Source organism: Prionailurus viverrinus, chromosome B1 (genome assembly GCF_022837055.1).
Source record: "Prionailurus viverrinus isolate Anna chromosome B1, UM_Priviv_1.0, whole genome shotgun sequence".
NCBI classification, from domain to species: domain Eukaryota; kingdom Metazoa; phylum Chordata; class Mammalia; order Carnivora; family Felidae; genus Prionailurus; species Prionailurus viverrinus.
Window position 1 is genome coordinate 16,176,088 of NC_062564.1, and position 24,440 is coordinate 16,200,527.

At 41.5% G+C, this 24,440-nt stretch overlaps 1 protein-coding gene across 2 annotated transcripts in view; it reads left to right on the forward strand.

Moving 5' to 3' along the window:
• SNX25 (sorting nexin 25) overlaps positions 1 to 24,440 on the forward strand; it is a 131,767-nt gene that overhangs the window by 67,312 nt on the left and 40,015 nt on the right. For both annotated transcript variants that reach the window (XM_047855152.1, XM_047855154.1), the window contains exons 6-7: positions 2,195 to 2,265; positions 20,247 to 20,428. In XM_047855152.1, the coding sequence (XP_047711108.1) occupies positions 2,195 to 2,265; positions 20,247 to 20,428 (253 nt within the window). The remainder of the gene's footprint in view (positions 1 to 2,194; positions 2,266 to 20,246; positions 20,429 to 24,440) is intronic.

The window sequence follows — 24,440 nt, forward strand, 5'->3', positions numbered from 1 at the left end:
GCTGGGTGATGTCATTGGAGATCCAAAGTCCTGTCTTAATGTCACCAGCTTTGCCTGTGGCTTTCATCCTCATGGCTGCTGTGCCTTCATCCAGCTGCGTCCTTGTTTAATGCAGGAAAACGGAGGGAGGGCAAAGATGAAAGATGGAAAGGGCTTTTCTGTGGAGCCTGTCCCTTTCAAAAGCTTCCCTGGAATCCCCACTCAGCAACTTCTGTTATTTCGTAAGTTAGAGCTACAGTTGACCCTTGAGCGACACTGGTCTGAACGGTTCGGGGTTTCGATTAATGCAGAACAATATTGTAAACGTATTTTCTTAACATTTTCTTTTTCTTTTTTTTTTTTTTTTTAGCTTTATTATAAGAATACAGTAGGGGCGCCTGGGTGGCTCAGTCGGTTAAGCATCCAACTTCAGCTCAGGTCATGATCTCACCATTCATGGGTTTGAGCCCCACATTGGGCTCTGTGCTGACAGCTCAGAGCCTGGAGCCTGCTTCAGATTCTGTGTCTCCCTCTCTCTCTCTCTCTCTGCCCTCCCCCACTCACGCTCTGTCTCTCTCAAAAATAAACATGAAAAAAAAAAAAATAAAATCTTTGCAAAAGAAAAAAATACATCCAGTATATAATCCATCCAGTATATAATATAGTATATGTGTTAACTGCTTATGCCATTAGTAAGGCTTCTTGTCCACAGTAGGCTATTACTGGTTAAGTTTTTGAGGAATCAAAAGTTATATGTGGATTTTCAAGTGCTTGGGGCATTAGCACCTCTAACCTCCATGTTGTTCAATGGCCAGCTGTGTATCCAGTGGCCATTCCTAAATGCTAGGGAGAAGGTTAGTATTTTTAGCTGGGTGCCTTGCTTTCCCTGATAAAACTGGTTAGTGAAGAAGAAAAAGAGGAAGAATGCTGGCAACCAGCAGTGGTGGCCACAGTCTCCAGTGGTGGCCACACTCCAGTGACATGCTGACAGTGCTCCTAACAGCCTCTCCTTTGAGGTGGGGAAAGGCAAGCACAGATATTTTTATCATACAGGTGAAGGAATAAAAAGATGTGAATTTGTGAGGAGTCCATGAATAGCTATGATATGATGAATTTATGTCTGTCATCTGGATTTTAGTTGAAGAGCCAAAGGACGTATGAAGCCAGCCAAATGTGGCATTAAATCTTTGGATGCAAAGTTCATGTTCAGAGTGAGAATTAATGTTAAATGGCTTTGTTATGGGCAGACTCTTAGTCAATATAATCAAGGGCTAAGGAACACTCAGGCTAGAGGCTTTTGATTAGGGCAGTACTTGGTAACCATTTTATAGCTCTTAAGAACTTGGGTTCATAAAGGCCAGCTGCGTGTGCTCAAAATAGCCACAACTCTAGGGTTAAACCCAGCACTTAACAGTGTGAACTTTTATTTTTCCTGACTCAGAGGGGTTTTCAGTTACACATACGTAAACCTGGTGGAATAATAGTGGAATAATCTATTCCAGTGGTTCCTAACTCTTTCCGTGCATGAGAGTTCCCTGGGGAGCTCAAACAATACTGATGTCATGGACCCACAGCAGATACTCTGATTCTGTTGGTCGGGAATGGTCTTCTAAGTGAGAAGTAATGAGGGAAATCACCAAGGGAGTGGGAGTGGAACTGGACGTGAGAGGATGGCTTTGAGAAGTATGTCAGACAGTACCGTCCGATAGAACTTTCTGCAAGGATGAAAATGTTCTATTTGTGCTGTTCAGTATGGTCTGTGAGGTGCATTTGGCTACTGAGCGCTTCAAATGGGGTCGTGCAGCTGAGGAACTAAAATTTTAATGAGTTGGCCACCTGTGGCTCAGGGCCACATTATTGGATAGGTCAGGTTCAGAAGGTAGAGTCCATAGGCTACAGTTACCACGTGGGGAGAGGTGGGTAGTGGTGGTGGGTGAAAGAGAAGGAGGAGTTGAGTACAATCGCAAAGTTTCTGTCTTCAGAGAGGAGGCGGGTGGTGATGCTTCTGGTATCGGGAATGAAGTTGCGGGGCGAGTTCATGAGTTTACGTGAAGGTCTCAGCACCTGGCCTGTTGTAAATGCTTAATCACATCTGGGCAGGATTCACGGCTCCTGTGTTTTATTTGATGAGTACAAAATACAGTCTAAAAGGATCTCTGAAAATAGTATTTTCTTCCTATTCAATCTTTTCTTTTTCTCTCTTTTTAAATATCAGGTATCAAATTGTAGTGGAAATAATCCAAGCAACTACAATTAGCAGCTTTCCCCAGCTGAAGAGGCACAAGGGTAAGAACCGTTTGTTTTCTTCAGCTCTACATTTTGCCGGTTCTGGAACTCCCCCAGTCTTCTCTCCTGTCAGAATGTTAGCAAGTGTGAGCATTTTTCTGGCTCACATTTAAATATTTCCAATTTATTAGTATAACAGCAGCATTAGAAAAAGTAAGTATAATTTCATGCTAACAAGAACCTTTGTATTTCTGTGTTTCTTTAAACTTTCTTCATCCGTAGTCCTAATTTTTCAGACTGAAATCGTTGGGTATATAGTGCTTCTGTTCTGTTTTGAAAGTAAGCATGATTTCATGACTTTTTTCTCATTAAAGTTTAATCTAAATATTCGTTAATATTTCTAATTTGAAACGTAATCTTAGTAGTTATTTAAATGACTCCAGTGAGTTGATATTTTGTAATTTCCTTAACCTTTTTCTTTAGTTAAGATTTGTATCTTAACTTGTATTCGTGTATTCTTTCCTCCTTCTGGGTTTAAAAAGAAAAAAAAAAAGTTCTATGTTTTTCCCATTTGTTTCCCTTCAAATGAAGAGATTTTTACCTAGGCATGATAGTGAGGAATAATTAAGGTGTGAAGCTGGCTTTCAACTCCCTTCTCCTTGGCCTGGGGCTAGCATATCCCCCCTCATAGATATCCTCCTCTCAGAGACCTGTCACTGTCTAGAGTGCAAGTCTTGATCCATAGCTAAGAGGCAGCAAACACCTTGTTAGGCTAGCCTTGCCATGAAAAGCTCCAGGCCCGCTCGAGTCCCATCAGGAAGCAGAGTGTTGAAGGAAGAGTTGGGCCAGAGTCTTACAACGTGTGCCTACAGAGGCAACAGGAAGCTTGGCCTGGGGACTTTTCCTTGTGTGTGAGTCACTGGCCGAGATAGGAGCTAGGTAAAAATGAGATGAAGGGACAGACTAGGAAGAGGCACAGATTCTTAATCTCTCTGCCCAGCAAGGAAGATTGTACAAATTTGTTCATTCAAAAAATGTTACTGAACACCAACTGGGTGATGATGATACGGTAGTGGGGAAAAACAGAATCTCTGCGTTAAGCTCTTAAATGAAGCTGGGAGGGAATCAGAAAATGAGCAAATCAAATAAGCAGCATTTTATTTTTAAAGTTTATTTGTTTAAGAGGGAGAGACAGTGAATATGCAAGCTAGTAGGGGAGAGAGAGAGGGAGAGAGCATCTCAAGCAGGCTCCCCACTGTTAGTACAGAGCCCGATGTGGGGCTTGATCTCATGAATCGGGAGATCATGACCTGAGCAGAAATCAAGTGTCGGATGCGTAGCTGACTGAGTCAACCCAGGCACCCAAGTAAGCAGTATTTTAGATGTGGTGTGTGCCTTGGAGAAAAAGCTGTGAGAGGGGGTGTGTGGCAGGGAGGTCTGGCTCAGCTGGAGGGGGAGGTAGATTTGCATTCAGATGGGTCATCTGGGAAGACCTCCCCCACTTGGTGACCTGGGAGCAAAGACCTGGGGGCCTGAGGGTATCTGGGGAAGGACAGAAGCAAAACTCTGAGGCAGAAGCATGTGGGGCTTGCTTGAGTCACCTGTGTGGCTGGAAAGGGGTGAATTGGGGGAGAGAAGCCAGACACGAGATGGGAGAGGTGGCACTGGACCCCATTCCGAAGGGCCTTACTGGTGCTGCTGGGACTTTGGCTTTTAGTTGGCAAGAGGAAGGAAGTCTTTTTTTGAGCAAAGGAGGTGTGATCTGATTGATCCCCACGAGGCTGTGGGCTCTGTTCCTCTCCTTTTTCCTTACTGTTCCTGCAGAGAAGATGCTTCATTTCAGACAGTTATTTTTAAGAGGATAGTAGAGAGGGAATTCTAGTTGCCACCGTTATCTTTCCTCAGTGTTCCTCGTTGATACGTGAGTCTAGTCAGCGAGATCCCTTCCTTATTCTGTGGTGTTGTATTAGTTTACTAGGGCCATTGCAAAGTAGCACAGACTGCATGGCTTTGACAACAGAACTTTATTTTCACACTGTTCTGGAGCCTGGAAGTCTGAGGTCAAGGTGTCTGAGGTGTTGGCAGGGTGGTCCCTTCTGAGGACTGTGAGGGAGGGGTCTGTTTTAGCCTCTCCTCTTGGCTTGTAGTTGGCCATCTTCTCTCTGTGCCTTCACATCCTCTTCCCTCTGCTCAGGTCTTTGTCTAAATTTCCTGTTCTTGCAAGGACACTAGTCGTATTGGATGAGGGCCCACCCTAATGGCCCCATTTTAACTTAATCACCACTGTAAAGACGCTGTCTCCAAATATGGTCACTCTGAGGCACTGGGGGTTAGTATTCATGAATCTGAGGGTGGGAGCGGGAACACAGAGAAGCCCATACAGTTATGTTACTAGCCATTCTCCGCGACACTTCTTCCTTTCATGCCTCATTTTCCATCTAAGCTGCCCTCAGAACTGTCTTGCTCTCAGAAATGTCTCCTTCTATTCAAGCACTGGGGAGAAGGCAAGCAAGCCGAGCTCACTTGGGGCCGTGGAGCTGTTTTCCCTTGGGACAGAAAACCCCGGAGACTGGTTTACCTCTCTGAGGTCACTGATTAGCAGTGATTATTGTCACTGGTTTTAAATTTATTCAAAATTCTCATTGGATAGTTGTGGTTTGTTTGGTTTGGCTCTAAGCCAGAGAATCTCTTCCTTTCTCAAAGTCTAGGACTCTGCTTCTTGTGTATGCACAACTAGCTTGAAACAACCCTTAGGCTTAGAATTTGGGACAAGCCATCTCCATGCCAGGAGCCTTCATTTCATGTTGGGCTCCAGAGGACAGAACGTGTGCCGGAGAACTTTGTGGAGAGAGGCAACTTTGGTTTTGCTTCACAAAGCAAACGCAGACACTTTATGGAGCCACAGGAAGCCTGTAAATGTGAGGAAGTGACTGTGACCAACGCAAAGATTTTTGTAATCAACTTTCCACTTTAGTCTGTATATCACTAGAAGGTTTTGATAGAATATTTACATTGTATTTTTATTGAATAATTCCACTAAAAAAGGTGTTGAATATTTTGATAAGTTATTTGAGTTAATAGATTTAAAAAAATCTTATAAAAATTCAGTTTTGATAAAATAAATAAAAATGTTCTCCCTAATTATATTCAGATTATGGTTGATGACATGGTTAATGATTCAAGTCTGTTTATGTTCCTATTTTTATAATAAAGCATGTCAGTGTAGTGTCACTGGTCATTGTAGCTCTGACAAGGTTAGAGGGACCATATAGTGCACAGTCACATATAGCTGGAAATAGAAAAATGAAAGCCGATTAGTTATAAAATCTTTCAGAAGTATTTTTGGAGTATTCCAGCGAGCAGGGTGAGGCAATGTCTGGGAATGAAGATTCCAGTCTAGGACCTGGATAATGGTAGTGCAAGGAAGGGATTGATAAGGAAGACTATGGAAGGAAAATAGCCTACTTGGTGACTGGTTGGATACGAGAAAGAATCACATGATGGGACGTTATTGTGCTGGTACAGCCTGCTGACTTTTCCCATGAGGAAATGGTTATCTGGAGAAGTTAAAGACCCTAACTTGTAGTCTGCACCTGCTTCTGTCCCTTTGCTTCAGGTTGGTGAGGTGAAGTTTAGGGTAGAGGACAGGACTAGGGCAGCAGTTAGGAGAGCTCGTTCAAGTGAGCTTCTCTTGCTAGCTTCCTAATGAAACCTGGACGTGTCCTTTTATGTCTCTAGGACTCCTTTCTTTCAGTCTTGAGGTTGGGTGCTCTTGACGATCATACAGGGTTTCTCAGTGAAGATACTGAAAGAGTCAGGGAATGTATATGAGGGACTGGTCTCGGGCATTTTGGATTTGCAGGGATAGCAGGATAGAAAAGTAACTGTTCGGCATTTATAAGCTGGGATTCACACTGTGGAGAAAGAGTGCAGCCCTGTAGAGACATATTTGCATGTTACCAGTTTAGAGATGATAGTTAATAGTCTCCTGTTTATCCTGTCTCCAAGTCAAGTATCCTTGCAGAGCCGATGCTGTGTTCTCCGTTATTGGAGGAGAATAGCGTATACCAGTCTGAAGTGACTTCTCCGAATTTATAATATCATCTGCTGTCTCACTGTTTAAATTCATTATGTAGGTGGCTTCCATTTTAAAGAATTAGGTTGCTGTAATTTAAGTGCACTTTTTTTTTTTTAATGAAAAAGGAAGAGCAAATTTAGCATCCCCATTGTCCTTACTTTTTCTTTAATCAGTAACATATTGAGTCTTAAAGAAAGTAATTTTTAAAAATTTTTTTAATGTTTGGGGTTTTTTTTGAGAGAAAGGGAGACAGCGTGAGCTAGGGAGGGGCAGGAAGAGAGGGAGACACAGAAAGCGAAGCAGGCTCCAGGCTCTGAGCTGTCAGCACAGAACCTGACATGGGGCCTGAACTCACAAACTGCGAGTTCATGATCTGAACCAAAGTTGGATGCTTAACTGAGCCACCCAGGTGCCCCAGAAGTAGTTCTTTTTTGTCTGTAAGATTTGGAGTTTTGATATGTGGCTGGCAGATAAAAGGTTACTTTAAAAACTGGTTCCAGATAGTAATGATATCATTCCTCAACTTGATCTCTAATGTATTTCAAATAAATTTGTGTGTTTATTTTCTTCCCTGTAAAAATCGTTAAGGAAAGTTAAAGTTTTAGCGTTAGAAGTCTCCCCAAAACATAATTGTTGAGTCGTTTTTAGAGACCTTTGCATTTTAGGGATAGTGTGATCTAGTGAAAATACTCTCAGACAAAGAATCAGGGGAAAACCTCAGTCTTTATGTGAAGCTTTTGACTTAAGCCCCACCTGTCTACACTGTTTTCTTAAATTTGGAAAATCAGCCTGTGCTCACTTTATATCTCACAGTGACCATGTAGCAGTGGCACCAGGTTGTGTGTGCAGTTGTAAGCACTGTCATTCCCAATGCCGTTTCTCCTTCTTGCCACGTTACTTTTGTGGGTGGGAAAGTGAAGAATTTAAAGAAAAGAATGCACAGATAGAAGATCCTAAGAATACTTAGGATTTCACTTAGAGATGGGAACTTTATTATGAATGTATATATGTATTTATGTATTTATGAATGTATACATATATATATCACTATATATATACTATATATATATGTACTATAAATGTAGTTTTGTTGTTCCATATAAAGCTATTTCTGGCAAGTCTTTTTCAGTCACAATCATTGACAATTAAGAAATGTTTTGCAATTGCAAAAATACTTTGAAGATTTAAGGAAAAAATTGCTGTATAACAGGTTGGGAGAAATTACCTGATTATGTGCCCTCTGAAACCTTAAGGAGCCAATCAGCTAACTCAGGATGACAGAGGAAGGCCTGGGGACCGCTTTGCTTTGTATATTCAGGAAGGTTCAAAATAAGGCTTTTGAGGCTTCAGCAAGCTCCAGCCAATCCACATAAACTTCTGCATATGTTTTAGATTCACTGTAGATTAGTGTATCATAAATGAGGAGCAAATTACTCTCCTTAATGAGGTAGAAATTTTAATTTGATTTTTGATGCCTCTTTTGGGGGGAGATTTTTATATTTTCAAGAAGTAAGGTATCAAATAATTTTTAGCATCTTAACAGTGCTTCAGCAGTTTAATTGCTGATACGATTCTAGGGAAAATAAGTCCTAGAAATTAAAAAAAAATTATATTATGGAACTCATCTCCTTGTCTTGTGGATACGAAAATTATATTAGGTATAATTAGGGAAAAGGGTCTTAGAGAAAACTTACAGATACGGAACAATTTGAAACAATTAGTCTCAGAAGGTTTAGTTTACTCACAAAATTTTCTTACCTCTGACCTTATTTTATCATTGATCCTGGCCAAATGTATTGATTTACTAAAGCCTAAATCTTACCCATTAATAACCTCAACTGCTTGTTGGTCATGGAATTTGGGAGGTTTAGCTGAGTTCAGCTAGCTAACTTCAGTGAACTTTTTTTCAGTCTTCATTTTCTTTGACCGTTTGGTGCATTTGACATTGTTGTAGTTCCTCAGTGTTTGTTTCTAACCCTCTCATTATTTTATACCTGTGTGGTCCAATATAAGAGCTATTAGCCATATATGGTTATTCAAGTTTAAATTAAAGGTAAATCCAGATTTAAAACCCAGTTCTTCAGTCATGCAAGCCACATTTCAAGTGTTCAGTAACCCCTGAAGTCATTGTTGCAGTATATGCTAACTAACTTGGATGTAAATTAAAAAAAAAAAAAAAAAAAAAAGCAAGTGTTCAGTAACCATCTGTGGCTACCATATTGGATAGTACAGAACGAACATTTCCATCACCACACAAGTTCTTTTTCTTTTTCTTTTTTTTTTGAGTTTATTATTTATTTTGAAAGAGAGAGAGCTTGCAAGCAGGCTGTGCAGTGTTAGTGTGGAGCCCGATGTGGGGCTCGAACTTACAAATCAAGATCATGACCTGAGCTAAAATCAAGAGTTGGATGCTTAACCAACTGAGCCACCCAGGTGCCCCCATCACCACAGAAGTTCTGCTGGGTAGCACTGCCTATACCCATTCTCAGGCTGGTCTTCTCTTTTCCTTTATCTATATGCTGATAAATCTCCAAATTTCCATCTACAGAACCTCTCTGCCCTACTTACTACTGCTTACTCAGTATTTTTATTTGAGTATCTTAAGATACTCATTTCCAAATGAAAATGTGAAAATCAGGGGTGCCTGGGTGGCTCAGTCAGTTAAGCACCCAACTTTGCTGAGGTCATGATTTCACAGTTCATGGGTTTGAGCCCCACATTGGGCTCTGTGCTGGCGGCTCAGAGCCTGGAGCCTGCTTCAGATTCTGTGTCTTCCTCTCTCTGCCCCTTACCCACTCACACTCTCTGTCTCAAAAAAATAAACATTAAAAATTTTTTTTTTTAAATGTGCAAATCAAAGTACCACATAACTTGTCATCCTCTTAGTTTCTTAGTCTCAGTGAATGATATCACCCATCCATATGTCATAAACCTAGAAGTCATCTTTGTTCATTCCTTCTTCATCGTATACAATGACTAGTCCATTATCATCACAAAGTTTGACCTTCACAATATATCTCAACTTTGTTCTCTTTCTCTAAACCACCATCTTCCACCACTAGTCTCTCTTGAGCTATGGTAATAGCTTAATTGGTCTCCTTATATCTACGCCTGCCCCTATTTGATATATTTTTCATACTGACGTCATATGATTAAAAAAACATGCAGATATCCTCATGTCACCTCCATGCTTAAAACCCTTCATTGTCTTTTCATTGTTCTTAGACGTGAAATCTACAAGGTCCTGCTTGCTCTGGTTCCTGTTACTGTTTTCAGCCTTATGTCTTGCTGTTCTACTCCCTCTTGTTGTAGTCTAGCCACACTAATGTTTCTATTTCCTCAACTCACCGTGATTCATCCTGCCTCATATTCTTTGCCTGTTTTGTTGATTCTTCTTGGAATGCTACCCTACTTTCAATCTCACTCTGTCTAGGTAGCTCCTACTTATCTTTATATTTTATCTTGAATTTCTCTTCTCTGATCACAACCCCACTTCCCCTGATTCTGGGTAGGTGAGACAACTCCTGAGTTTTTATCAGTAGAGAAGGATATACTCTGAAGGAAGTCTTAATCACCAGAGGTAGGTCTTGAGTCATTCAACAAACTGTGTTTTGAATGCCATTATGTGTTAGGTACAGCTGTGCAATGAAAAAAACTCTCTGACCTCAAGGAGATCATAGTCTAACAAGGAGACAGGTAGACACACATACAAACTTAGAGTACCATTCGATAAATGCAGTGAGCGTTGCATGTTCAGGGTTTAGTCGGGGCACAGATGTGCAGAACAGTCCACTCTACCTGGAACAGGTGGTCCAGAAAGACTTTTTCTTTAGAGGAGCAGAGTCGAGTTGGAACAATTGAGTGGCTCTCATTTCCTTCTGGGCTTGTCAGGTTTATGTGGGTAGATGGTACCACATGTCCACAAAGAAGACAGTTGTGGAATGGCCTCCTGTGTATAAGCCATGTCAAGGGAGATACTGTGCTGGTGCTTGGCATGTAATGAAGAGACAAAGCTTGATAGGAAGAAGGAGCCAATACTAAAGATGCTTGTAAGCTATCCTAAGAAGTTTCGACTTAATCCTGTGGAGCAGTGGTTCTCAAACTATAGTGTGTGTCACAGTCACCTGGAGGGCTTGTTACAATGCAGATTCCTGGACCCTACCCCAAAGTTTCTGATGTGGGGCTCGATCTCACAAACTGTGAGATCATGACCTGAGCCAAAAAAAAAAAAAAAAAAAAATCAAGAGTTGGATGCTTAACCAACTGAGCCAGCCAGGTGCCCTAAGATCTGTAACTTCTACCATGTAAAGAAATGGCAAAAACATGGTCATCTACACCCTGGAAGAGGGCTTTCACCAGGACCTGGCCATGCCAGTATCCTCATCTTGAATTACCAGTCTCCAGGGGTATGAGAAGAAATTTCTGTTGTTGATAGCCACCTAGTCTGTGGTGTTTGTTATAGGTGCCTGAATGAACTAAGACACTGGTCAAGTATAGGAATTCTAAGTAATATGGGGACACGGGCTAAACTTTCCCTACAGTTTGGTGGGAGTAAGTCCAGTATTTCAGCTCCCTTTTTAAAGCCTTCTTTTCTGTTCTGAATCCTGGAATGTTATTAAGAATAGTTAAGGTGATGCAAGAGTGATAATTCCTCAGTTGACTACAACAAAGGATGTGATGTTGATTTGAGTCTGCTAGAAACTGCTAAATATAAATAGTACACCCTTGGGAGTGATGCTCATAGTATAGATGGGGAGGCTTTGGTCAAGTTGTTCATCTTTAGGGTATAAGTAAACAGTTTCAAAATCGAATATATCAAGCAGAACTGTAGAAGAACTTCAGAACATATTACATGTGTATATGGACACAGAATTGCTGATAAGAACCATAATGGTTTCCATTAGGAATTATTTTAAAAGACAATATGTACCTTCTTTGTCTGATTTGGTATTTAAAGGTGTCTCTGCCTGAAAGAGGGTAGCTAATTTGTAGACTCTAATGGACTTCTCAGGGTCCTTTCTTGTGCTTTGATGTGATCTGATTTTTGAGCATTGCTGTAATCTGATACAAATGGCTCCTAATTTCTGAACTGCCTGACCTTAGAAGATGCCCCAGCCGGCCTGGGTGGCGCAGTCGGTTAAGCGTCCGACTTCAGCCAGGTCACGATCTCGCGGTCCGTGAGTTCGAGCCCCGCGTCAGGCTCTGGGCTGATGGCTCAGAGCCTGGAGCCTGCTTCCGATTCTGTGTCTCCCTCTCTCTCTGCCCCTCCCCCGTTCATGCTCTGTCTCTCTCTGTCCCAAAAATAAATAAACGTTGAAAAAAAAAATTAAAAAAAAAAAAAGAAGATGCCCCAGCCCATTGCCACAGCGGCCCTCCTGCTGTGAGTACAGCAGCCTCTAGCGCCTGCTATCCCTTGGCCAGCATCCTGCCAGGCCCCCTGGCCCCCACCCGTTCTCGGCCTCAAAGGGTGAAGGGCTCAGGGCATGCCCACTACTCTCTCTGTAGTCTCCCAACACTGTAGGAGTCCTTCCACCTCCGTACCCCAAGAAAACTTTAATCATCGCATATTCTAACACCCACATTTACACAAATGAAGTTCAGGCTCAGCTATAGTAAGCAACATAACCCTGTGTAACTAGAACTAGTTAGTCACACACAGATTTGGAACTTCAACTCGGGTCTCCTAATTTTTACTCCTGGTCTTTTCCCACCGTGCTGCTTATTCACAAAGGTAGATGTTATGAAAGTCCTGGTGGAAGCTTACAAATTATTGGGCCATATCTGTGTTCTAAGTATGTGTCTTGTACCTGTTCAACTCATGGCTCCAATTTGGGAGCAGGACTCTCCTGGTAATTTATTGTGTGGATATAGTTGATACGACACTATTACTTTAAAAACATATTGCAAGTTGGGGCGCCTGGGTGGCGCAGTCGGTTAAGCATCCGACTTCAGCCAGGTCACTATCTCACGGTCCGTGAGTTCGAGCCCCGCGTCGGGCTCTGGGCTGATGGCTCAGAGCCTGGAGCCTGTTTCCGATTCTGTGTCTCCTTCTCTCTCTGCCCCTCCCCCATTCATGCTCTGTCTCTCTCTGTCCCAAAAATAAATAAACGTTGAAAAAAAAAAAATAAAAAAAAACAAAAACATATTGCAAGCATGTTGGAGGACCTTAAGCCAAAGGAAGTACTACAAGTTTCAGTACTTGAGACATTTAAAGGGAGGAAGTAGAAAGTGTGCTGTAAGCATGTCTGACCAGGCTGGGCAAGGTCAAACTACAAGATCTCTGTAGTCTTCTCCCATGATAACGTGAGTAGTTCCGCCATCAGCTCCTGCTATGATTTCTGCTTACTCCTCAAGTACTCTTTCTACTAAAGTGGAGTGACACTTCAGACTATGAAATCCGGGTGTTCGGTATGATAAAAAAATCCCATTTGTTCTTTTTGAAAAAGAACATACTGGCCTCAAGTTGAAAAGTAAGATAAATATGTGTATATATATATATATGTATTGATTGATTGTTCGTTTGTTCTCGGGCAGCTTTTGAGGTGGTTTTCAGATAATTTTGAAGAAGTTTGTGATGATTAGTAACTGCTGAGAACTGGTGTCAGTTTCGTGTTAAGAAATCAAGCACCATTTTTCATTTTGAAACTTGACCAGTCCCTAGGTAAATACATACCTGTTTCTTGAACCCACCTCTCAAGGGAGTTTCTTAAAACTTGTATTTACGGGGTGCTGGGGTGGCTCAGTCAGTTAAGTGTCTGACTTTGGCTCAGGTCATGATCTCACGGTTCGTGAGTTGGAGCCCTGTGTCAGGCTGTGTGCTGACAGCTCAGAGCCTGGAGCCTGCTTCGGATTCTGTGTTTCCCTCTCTCTCTGCCCCTTCCCCAAAATAAATAAACATTAAAAAGAAAGAAAGAAAGAAAGAAAGAAAGAAAGAAAGAAAGAAAGAAAGAAAGAAAGAAAAAAACCTTGCATTTAAGGGCACCTGGGTGGCTCAGTTGGTTAAGTGATTGACTTTGGCTCACGTCATGATCTCAGGGTTTGTGAGTTTGAGTCCTGAGTAGGGCTGTGTGCTGACAGCTCAGAGCCTGGGTCCTGCTTCGCATTTTGTGTCTCCCTTTCTCTCTGCCCCTCCCCTGGTTGTTTGCTCTCTCTTTCTCAAAAACAAACTTAAAAAAAAAAAAACTTGTATTTACATGTACAGTGGAGACTCAAAGGATTGTTCATCTGTGGACACAAGTTGAGGAATAGAGGCCCAACATTTTCCAGTGAGGAGCTCCCTTAATTCTTTATGTTGAGGGCCTGGGGGGGCATGAGGAGGCCTGTTCATCCTGGGAAGGAGAACCACATGCTGGGGAGTCAGGGGAAGGGGTGAGTGTGCAGCCTTGTCTACTTTACTGTCACAGAGTTTATACCTCTATATTAGTACTTCTCTGTAGGGTGGAGGTGCAAGGCACAGTTTTGTCCCCCAGGGTGCCTAGGGCATTTGGTCATGTCCAGCAACCTTACTGGTTGTCCCGTCTGGGGGAAGGGATGCTACTGGCATCTAGTGGTAGAGGCCAAGAATGCTGCTCTACACAGGACAGCCCCCACAAGACAAATTTACCCAGCCCCAAATGTCTCTCGTGTCCAGGATGAGAAACCCTGCTCTGTTATCCCCTGAATCCCCCAATCAACCTGCTGAGAGTGCTGCTGTTAGGAGATGCCTTGGGATTTGGTAGCGTGCCGGGACAGGAGAAACAATACTCTGCTCCCGACATTGGCTAGTACCTGAAAAAATAAAATGGTGCCATTTTAATCCATTTATGCTTGTGCTATTTCTGGAGTCGTTAGTTTGCACTGTAAATGACTGCACTCTCTCCTTTGCCTCCTTAGGAATAGTGCTTAATAGTTCTCCCTGGTCTTTGTATTTTACTGTAAGACACTCTCACTTGCTTAAGGAAGAACTATATCATGGGCAGAAGGTTTAAAGCAAAAAGCAGGGCTACGCTGTTGTCCATAGGTCTACTGTAATGTCTCTGTAGCCAGAATTGTTCACCTAATGTCTAAGCCAAATTCTCTTTGAGCAAAGGAACCCAGTGAACCCGTTTTCTTTTGTTCTGACTTCACTAAAATCTGGACTTTCCAGAAGGAAGAACAGTAAATATTCATAACTAATTGCTTTAGAATACTCTGTCACTTGTATATCCATCTTGGCACCGGTTTAAAAGAGCCGCTACCAACCATTGTTTCACCCGTCACTGTTTATCTCCCTGGCTTTCTTTTTTAAGCTAGATCAAACAGTTGTGTGATTAACCGATTTGTAACGATGCACAGCATGCAGCTAACGCTCTACAGAGAAGCAGCTACATGAATCTGATTTGAGCGGGGCCACAGCGTATTGTCGCGAACCCACTTGCCTATACTTTTCTTGGCCTGGATATTTCCGGGCTGAATGGGTTTTCAGGTCACAAAGCATATTCATCCGCATCGCGGATTTACAAGGATTTTTGTGCAACAGACACATGGGCTGCATGAGGTCCATGTTAGTCATTTAGCCCTGAACGTGGCATTGGTTTTCTGAGGCAAAAATAAACAGAATTTTCTAAGCAACAAGCTGCTGTTGAATTTGTTAGCAACAAGCTTTGTGATCAGACAATGGCATTGTATCGCCCTTTCACAAACAAGAACGTATTCACGTGAGCAGGCGACATTCAAGTAGAACATAAAAATATTCTTCTCAGCCCTGCAGCTGGGTTTTAGATGGTTTATTCTCCTTCTTTATTCCTTCTCTTTGGAGTTTGCTTCTAGTTTTTGTGCTTTTAGAAAGGCTTTTATGTTTTCTTAGGAGAAGAATGTGGTTGTTGATAAATGTGTGTCAGTTTCTTGCTATATATGTCTCTTTAGTAGCCTATTTTAACCCCAAATTAAACTTGTGGTATAGATTTATTTTATAAAAGGAAGTTCTTTAGTTCCCAAACTTAAGAGTATTTTAAATATGTATCAAATTGAGACTTTAAAGATACATGTTTTAAAAATGAAAACTTTTTTTCTGAAAATGTGACTGTCCCAAGCATGTATTTCTTTAGGCACACACACAAAGCATCCTAGTTTGTGACAGACTAATTTGGGGAAAGACTTACATTTACCATTATCTTCCCACTAAGGGGACTCTGCCACTGAGGGGACTCAAATATTATTTAAGCATTTGATGATGATGATGATGATGAAGAATGTTGAGTTACTAAGTTTTTTGGCTAGAGCCTGTCAGCCAAGCGTAGGACAAGTTGAGAAACTATTACTGAAGTCAAATGAAAATATCCCCTCAGCACACATACAGAAAAGTCATCCTGTAATATCAGACAGACCCTCTGGAACAAGGCCATCTGTTGACCTGAAGTCTATAGAAAGATATGGGTTTAGAGTCATTGTGATGTCTGTATGTTTTATGCTTGTAGTGATGCCTCTGGTACTTTGTCTCACAGGGTCCCCCTTAGGATCTCTTGTAGGGCTGGTTTAGTGGTGACAAATTCCTTCAGTTTTTGTTTGTTTGGGAAGACCTTTATCTCTCCTTCTATTCTAAATGACAGACTTGCTGGATAAAGGATTCTCGGCTGCATATTTTTTCTTATTGACCTGAAGTCTACCTGTTACCCTCTGTGCTAAGTACTGGCAAAAGCTGCTTCTGAAAGATCACATGTTTTGTGGTACTCTTCTAGGTCTTTTCAGTTACTTGTTCAGCCTGCCTTGGTACTGTTTCAGGCATTTGCACACATTGACTGAGTGGAACATGGGAGAGGTAATGGTGATCATCCTAGGGAATTGATGGTCTCTGCTGAGTTCTATAGAACATTACTTAGACTCCACATTAAGAGGCACCAAGAAGCAGTACACAGACTCCCTTCTTTTATTGTGGGTACTTCTGATCTAAGCCAAGCACATTATGACCCACCTCCAGAAGGCTGATCTGCCTAGGAATATTTATATCTATCGGGTGCTCACCTTGGCCCTGAACATGGCCCTGAACATTGCCTAAAACAATCTCACTGTTTCCGAAGGGAGCTTGCTCTTGTGCTTTCCACAGGGGATTTCATACTCCCCTCGCTTTCCACAGGCCTCTGACCACTCACCCTTTTTACTTACCTCACTCTCAGCAGATAACCTTACTCACTACTTTGGGGAAACAGAGACCATGTGAGGGGAACCGCCCCAGCTTCTAGGCACCAGAATACAAACTTGCTTTATGTACACCTTCTCTTCTGTCTTCCATGTTACTGTAGTGGCCTTTTTCCAAAGCTGATCTATTTGCTTGTCTTCTGGATGCCACTCCCCATCTGTCACCTCACCTCTCTCTCCTCTCTCTCTCTTAACTCTTAACTCTCTCTCTCTTAAATGACCATTAAAACCAGCTCATCTCTCCCCCATTAAAAACAACAACAACAACAAGCCTTCCTTCAACCCAGCCCTGCCTTTATGTTATGTATGCAAAGCCAGTCCATTTTCCACAAGGAAGTGACTAAATGCTTAGTCATGTTTAAAAATCAATTTTGCGTAAGTTTTTGCTTTTACTTGAAATTATATAATGCCAACATAAGGAAACATGCCATCATAAATGTTTTTAAATTAAACCTTAAAAAATTCTTGCTGAGACCACATAACTCCTAAGTGTCAGAGCCCGGATTCTAATGTAAGTCTGATTCCAGACTCTACTGAAAACTTTCCACTGTATTTGACATGGAGGTCACTAGTGATCTTGGCAACGGCAGATTTGGTGGAGAGGAGGAGTAGAAACCATGTTGTTGGAGTAAACTGAAGAATGGGAGGTGAGAATGCTATTTCTCTCCTTTAGGGCCCAAGTTCTAGAGAAGCATAATACCTGAAACATAGTAAGCACTTAGCAAAATGTTAGCTATTTTGTTGTTGACCTCTCAGTAATACTGGACACAGCTCACTTGTTCCTTCAGCAAACATTTGGTGAGCTCCACTGTGTTACCAGGCATTGTTATAGGTGCTGGAGACACAGTAGTATATAAATAAACAAAATGCCGACCTTCAGAGGATCTACTTACAGGATAAATAAGTCAAATAGAAGTGTGATGATACGTGCTATGGGGAAAGTAAAGCAGAGAGGGAGAAAGGCAGTGTTATAGGGTGGGGGTTGCTGTTAGAAATAGGGTGCCCAGGGAGGCGCTTCCCTGAGCCCTGAACTGAGGGTCTGAAGCAGGTAGGAGTGAGCCGTGCAGATCCGTGGGGGATGGAAGGGTCACGCTGAGAGGAGGCATAAAACAGCCCTGAGCAGGGAACCACCCAAGGTGGTCAGGAAGCTAGTTACCAGAGACCGCGTGTTACGTGATTCCATTACATGAAGTCTCCAGAATGGGCAAATCCATAGAGGAAGCCCCATAAAGATGCCTAGGGCTGAGAGGGTTGGGGTGACTAATGGGTACCTCGCTTCTTTTGGGGGTGATGAAAGTATTCAAAAAAGTGTGGTGATGGTGGCATAGTCTATAAATATGCTAAATGCAGTTAAATATACACTTTAAATAGAATTGTATGTGAAATATATCTCAATAAAGCTGTTATTTTAAAAAGGAGGGAACCGCAAGGAAGCTGGTGTGGCTGACTGTGGAGAGTAGGAGGGGATGAGGCTGGAGAGTGTCGGGCCTTAGAGCCCCTTAAAGGTGCTTTGCCTTTTGCTGCAGGTGAAATGGGGGTCTGGGGGAGGTTTCTGAGCACGGGAATGATGTGATTGGGTTGATGTTTTTTTGTTTTTTGTTTTTAATTTTTTTAATGTTTATTTATTTGTGAGAGAGAGAGTATGAGTGGGGAAGGGGCAGAGAGAGGGAGACACAGAATCAGAAGCAGGCTCCCAGGCTCCGAGCTGTCAGTGCGGAGTCCGATGCAGGGCTCGGACGCACAAACCGTGAGATCATGACCTGAGCGGAAGTTGGATGCTTAACCGACTGAGCCTCCCAGGTGCCCCTGGGTTGATGTTTTAATAGGTTTGCCTTGGCTGCTGTGCTGAGATAAAGACTGGAGGGGAGGTGAAGGTGGAAGCGTGCTGACCAGTTAGGAGGCTCTGCAGTAACAGACAAGAAATACTGTTTCTCCTGTTTTGCTGACATTCTTTCTCCTTGAACCGCACTCTCACATTTACCTTCTGTCTCTCCTTCACCAGCCCCTTTGCCAGCTTCTTTTCTTCTTTCTCGCCATTAAATGTAGGGTTTATTTAGATTATGTACTGGGACCATTTTAGTTCTTCCTGGGTTGTCTCTACTCCCGCGACTTCAGCTACCGTCAAGTGCTGAACGCTTCTGAACTCCACACCTTATGTCTCTGCTTAGGTAGCCAAATGCCTTTAATTTGCCTGTTGTCTGCTGTGTAACAAACCACCCTAAAGTGCAGTGTCTTAAACAGCAGGTACTTCTTCTGCACCCGAATTGGCGGTTTTAGCAGGTTCGGCAGGAGTGGCTCTTCTCTCTTGACTGTGGCTGGACGGTTCACCTTTAGGATGGTGTATGCACACGGAGCCAGAGTGCCACTGGATGTGGGCTGAGGTCCTAGCCAGGGCTGTGGTCTTGGGGGGGGGGGGCCTCTCCGTGGAGATCTCTCCATTGACCACTCAGGCGTCCTCAAAGCATGGAGGCCTCATGGCTGCTGGATGACTTTACCAAGCAGCTCAGGGCTCCAGGTCCGTGGCCTTTTACAGTCTAGCTTTAGAAGTCATCACCTCACTTACTCCATAATCACAAACCCACCCAGATTCGAGAAAAGGGAGCACATATCGAGTAAGTAAGATGAAAGACCTTATCGTGACCACCTTTGGCAAATATCATCTGCCACATCATAAACCTGCTTTTCCTGTCATGTTCCCCGGTTCATAATTGGCCCCACCACCTCCGTGGCTGCTCATGGCAGAAACTTGGGAGCCGTCTTTGATACGTCTGTTTTCTTTACATTGCTCAGCCACTGTCCTCTTTGCTGTCCGCTCAGTCACAGGGTCCTGTTCTCTATAAATCATTCTCAGATGCTTCCAGTCTTCTCTCCTGCCATTGCCATGACCTGGGTTTAGGCCACCATCTCCCTCCTCGGCTACTCCAACTGGTTTCTCTACCTGCAGTCTTTTACCTTCAATTATTTTTTTTTATCCTTCCTGTATAATCTTTAAAAAATATAAATCCATTTATGACCTACTCTTGCTTAAAACCCATTAGAAGCCGCTCAGTGCTATTGAACTGAAGGCTGAAGTTATTTCTATGGGCTAAACAGCTTTATGTCGTCTGGCTCCTGCCTCCTCCAGATTCACTTTGGATCTCTAGCTTCCCTTGCACCTGCTGCACGGGCCCTTGCGGTTCCTCCAAAGCTCTCTCTTTCCTGCTTCAGGGCATTCGCTTTCATATTTGCTGCTCCCTCTGTCTGCCACACTCCACTCCTTTTTCATTTTGTTTGAATGTGATTTGCTTAAGGAAACCTGGCTTAGAAGCTTTGGTTAAGCAGCTCAAGGGTACCTACACGTTTTCTTTATAGCCCATATTATGCTTGTAATTGCTAATCCTATCTTTGGATTTCTGCCTTGCTAGAAATCCACGAGATTTAAGAATTGGTCTTGAGTCCCGAATGCCTTGTCAGTGCCTGACACAGAGCACTCACTGCATGCTTATGAATGGCTCTGTGTACATTACACATACATGTAAAGATATTTAAATACACATACATACATGCACATTGTGAGTATATATATACAGAGGAGAGGGGTTTTTTTGTTAATGTTTTACCCTTGAGTAGGATTTTTCAGTGGTATATGTACAAATTATATTTAGAAATTAATGGTGTTTCTCTTTGAGAGTATATATACGTATGTGTGTAGCATGAACAATACCCACTGTTCAAAATGTACCACATCAGATACCAATCTTTTCAGTGTTGTTATGTTCCCCTTTTCATACCTTGTCCTCTGACTGGGTCCTGTCCATCCATCCCATTCAAGGTAAAGAAACTGCTGCAATGAAAGCTGATCTCCTAAGGGCCAGGAATATGAAAAGGTACATTAACCAACTGACTGTGGCTAAGAAGCAGTGCGAGAAGAGAATCCGAATCCTGGGAGGCCCTGCCTATGACCAGCAAGAGGATGGGGCCTTGGATGAGGGAGAAGGGCCTCAAAGCCAGAAGGTAGAACTTTGCAGTTTCTTGTTTTGACCATTTCATGTTTATCATAAACATTCATGTAATCTCCCATCCAATATTTTAGCTTTTTGGTATTTAACATAAAGCATATGTTCCAGAACAGAGGCTCACATGTTTGTTTTTACATGTCAAAGAGCTGTATTACTTGGTGTCCTTGACTTCTGTGAAGGGTGATAGGTATGAGAGATAGGCACGGGGTGTGTGTGTGTGTGTGTGTGTGTGTGTGTGTGTGTGCGTGCATGCATGCCCATATGTATTTTCCTGTCCCAGAGGCACATGCTTACGTTTGCAAGGGCCCAGTCAAGTTACTCACTACCAGTTGGAAAGAAATAACCACCTGTGGAATGGAAAGTATCTTGTGGTTATTTTACTTAGCTCTCACCACAACTCTCTGAAATTTGAATCTCTCAACATTTCCATTTAAAGGTTAAGAAACAGAGTTGGTTTAAGTAAATTACCTAAGGCCAGGTGGGAAGAGGCAGAACTAGATATAAACCCAGATCTAGTTGCTACACAGTCTGAGTGCTTTCTCACTAAGCCATAATATATCAGCTACTATTTTTTGAACAAAACTTTGGACTGTCTGATACTGAGTCCTGAAATCATGGAGCTTAGGAAAGTGTCCTAGCCCTACCTCAGCACCAGCTGTATACTCTGAAGGACCCAAGCTTGTCTTCTAAGACTGAGAGAACGCTAGGATTGAAGGAAACAGCAGTGGGACTCCCAGAAGGGCTTGCTTTTACCACTTGGGAACAGGACTTCAGGGCAAACTCCAAACTCCTCTTTTGAAAGAAGGCACTTAGTCACAAAGAGGCCACCATCAGTATTAAGTTAACTCTGGCTACAGCCTCTGACCTCACCTATTTGGATTTTTAGTCTCTTGATCTTTTCCTCTTCAGTTCTTGGTTTGACTTCAGATGCTTATCTATGATTTTTCCCTTCCTCGTATTCCAGTGATGAGCTTTGACCTTTTTTTCTTGTACATGGCCCAGTATTCATTAGAGCTTCTTCAGGATAGTGTATGTTCGACCTTGAACCAACTCTAACACAAGCCAGAGTTCTTCCGCAATATCTTACATAAGTGGCACAAATGAAGCCCTGAATAGCTCTTGTTTTATAGAGGCGTCCCCTCACCACTGGAGATCTGTTTATTTTGCTGTTAGCAAATATGCCTTTCTGTAGTTTTGGCTTTGTGGTACAAAGTGAAAATTTCACCTTTTGGTGAATGTTGAAGAGAGAGTGGATTTGGCAGGTTGAATGTTGTCTTTCTTCCTCTTTCTTGTCAGCCTCTGGACTCTAATAGATTTCCAGGCACATTTCTCATAGAAGAGGTTCTCTTCATGTGTCCCATGTATTCATTTATTCATTCAACAGACGTTTATTGTGGGTCCACAGTCTCTCAGTTGCAGTGCAAGGTACTAGGATCCAAAAGGAATAAGATGGAGTCTCTTCTTGCAAAGAGTCCCATATAATTATAAAATAGAAAGGTAAGTGATCCAGTAAAAATGGGAGATATACACCTAGAAGGAGCACCTGATGGTTTGCTACCTAGTCAAAAGATGATGTGGTTTTAGATCTTATGGTAAAAGAAAACCTTGGAAACATAAAAGAAGCTCATTTTAGGAGAGCTGAAAGTGATGTCAGTATACATTACCTGGCAGTATTTAGTAGAAGTAGGCTTAATCTGGTTTTACCTCCACTTTGACTTGTCTCTCCAGATACTTAGGAAAGGCACAACCCATTGCTGGTGCAACAGTTTAACCTCAGAGGAAAATCATTTCTGTTAGACTTCAGGCTGGAAGCCTCAGATAATATTACAGAATTCTAATGTTTATAATGGTTTGCTATTCTAAAGGTAAGACTGGTTAATTTGGGGCCGTACATGGGTAGAATGGTTTTGCTATAACCTAATCATATTTAATCCAGAGGAATCGCCACCTAACTTTATTTCAGAACTTAGTCTTCAAAATTAGATGAATCCCTCAATTAAAAGAAAGTGATCAAGTAAATAAATAATAGGAAAGAATTATATGCCCTCTACAAGAAACTAAATATGAAGGCAAAGATCGGTTGAAAGTGAAAGGAGGAGAAAAGGCATGCTATGTAAACACAAAGCATAAGAAATACAAAGTAGCTAATGTTAGCATCAGACGAAATAGACACTAGGACAAGGAATATAACCAGGGATGAAGAACATTTCGTTCTGATAGAGGGGTCAATTCATCACGAAGGCATGATAATCCTAAATGTAAATATGTATGCAATCAGTGAGACCTTTAAAATACATGAAGTACAAACTGACAGAACTGAAAGGAGGAAAAAAGATCCACAATTATAATTGGAAGTGTTCACACCTCTCTCTCAGTAATTGATAAAAAAAGAAAAAACCAGGATATAGAAAATGTAAGCACTAGTACAACTAAGGGGAACTAATGGACATTTCTAGAACATTCCACCTAACATCAACAGAATACTCATTCTTCTCAAGCATATATTGAACATTCACCAAGAAAGACTATACTGCTGGGCATTAAAACAAATCCCGACAGATTAAAAAGGTTTAAAATTATACAGACTGTATTCTCTGACCAAGTGGATTTGGAAAGATCTGGAAAATTCTCAAATATTTGAAGAATTAAACAACATCATAAAGCTTGAATCAAGAAATCAGAAGGGAAATTAGGAACTAGTTTGAATGGAATGAAAGTGAAAATGTAACATCTTAATACTTGTGGGATACAGTTAAAGCAGTACTTGGAAGGAAACACTCATGCTTATATTAAAAAAGAAGAAAGGTCGGGGCATCTGGGTGGCTGTTGGTTAAGTGTACAACTCTTAATCTCAGCTCAGGTCATGACTTCACAGTTTGCAAGAAGGAGAAAGAAGGACGAGGAGGAGGAGAAGGGTCTAAAATCAGTGTTCTTCCCCCTTAAGAAGCTACAAATGAAAACTAAAATAACTAGAAAAGAGGAAATAATATAACAACAGAAATCAGTGAAATAGACAACAGAAAAACAGTAGAGAAAAATAAATGAAAACAAAAGGTAGTTCTCTGAAAAGATGATTATACACTCTAGTTTGACAAAAAGAAGAGAGAAGGCACAAATGACCATTATGAATGAGAGAGGGGGCATCACTATAGATCTTAGATGCATTAAGAGGAAAACAAAGGAATATTATGAACAATTTTAAGCCAATAAATTTCACGATTTGAATAAAATACACAAATTCCTTAACTGTATCCCACAAGTATTAATACAAATTACCAAAGCTGACTCAAAAAGAAATAAAAAATCAGAGTAGCCTTAGGTGTATTAAAGAAAATGAATATATAATTTAAAACCTTCCCACAAAGAAAGCTTCCGGCCCAGATAATTTCACTAGTGAATTCTACTGAACATTCAAGACAAAGATAATATCAATCTTAGCAATATTATTTCAAAAAATGGAGGAGAAAGGTACTTTAACTCCTCATAAGAAACCAACATAACTGACACCAAACCAGAGAAAAACATTAAAACAATGAAAATTACTTACCAATATTCATCAAGAACCTAAACAAAAAATTCTTAACAAAATATTAGCAAATCAAATATAGTGATCTGTGAATAGAAAAATTACTCCAATATATGTACTCCTGGAAGTGAGTCTTTAGTATAAAATTGTATACATCGTTCTTCTGCAATTCTGTTGTCAAGCCTTAATTTTTAAACAGCTTTATTAAGATATAATGATCTACAATACACTGTACATATTTAAAGTATATAATTCGATAAGTTTGACATATGTATGTACTCATGAAACCATCACCACAGTCAAGATAGTAATTATATTTGACATCCACAAAAATTTTTACCAACCCCTTTGTAATCTTTCTCTTAACCCCACTTGAGACCCACTGACCTATTCCTTTCACCTGTGTTTACTTATGTAGTAAGTTACTTCTTAACTACCCTGATTTTTGGCACCTGTCATTGTCTTTTCTTTTTTAGCCAAA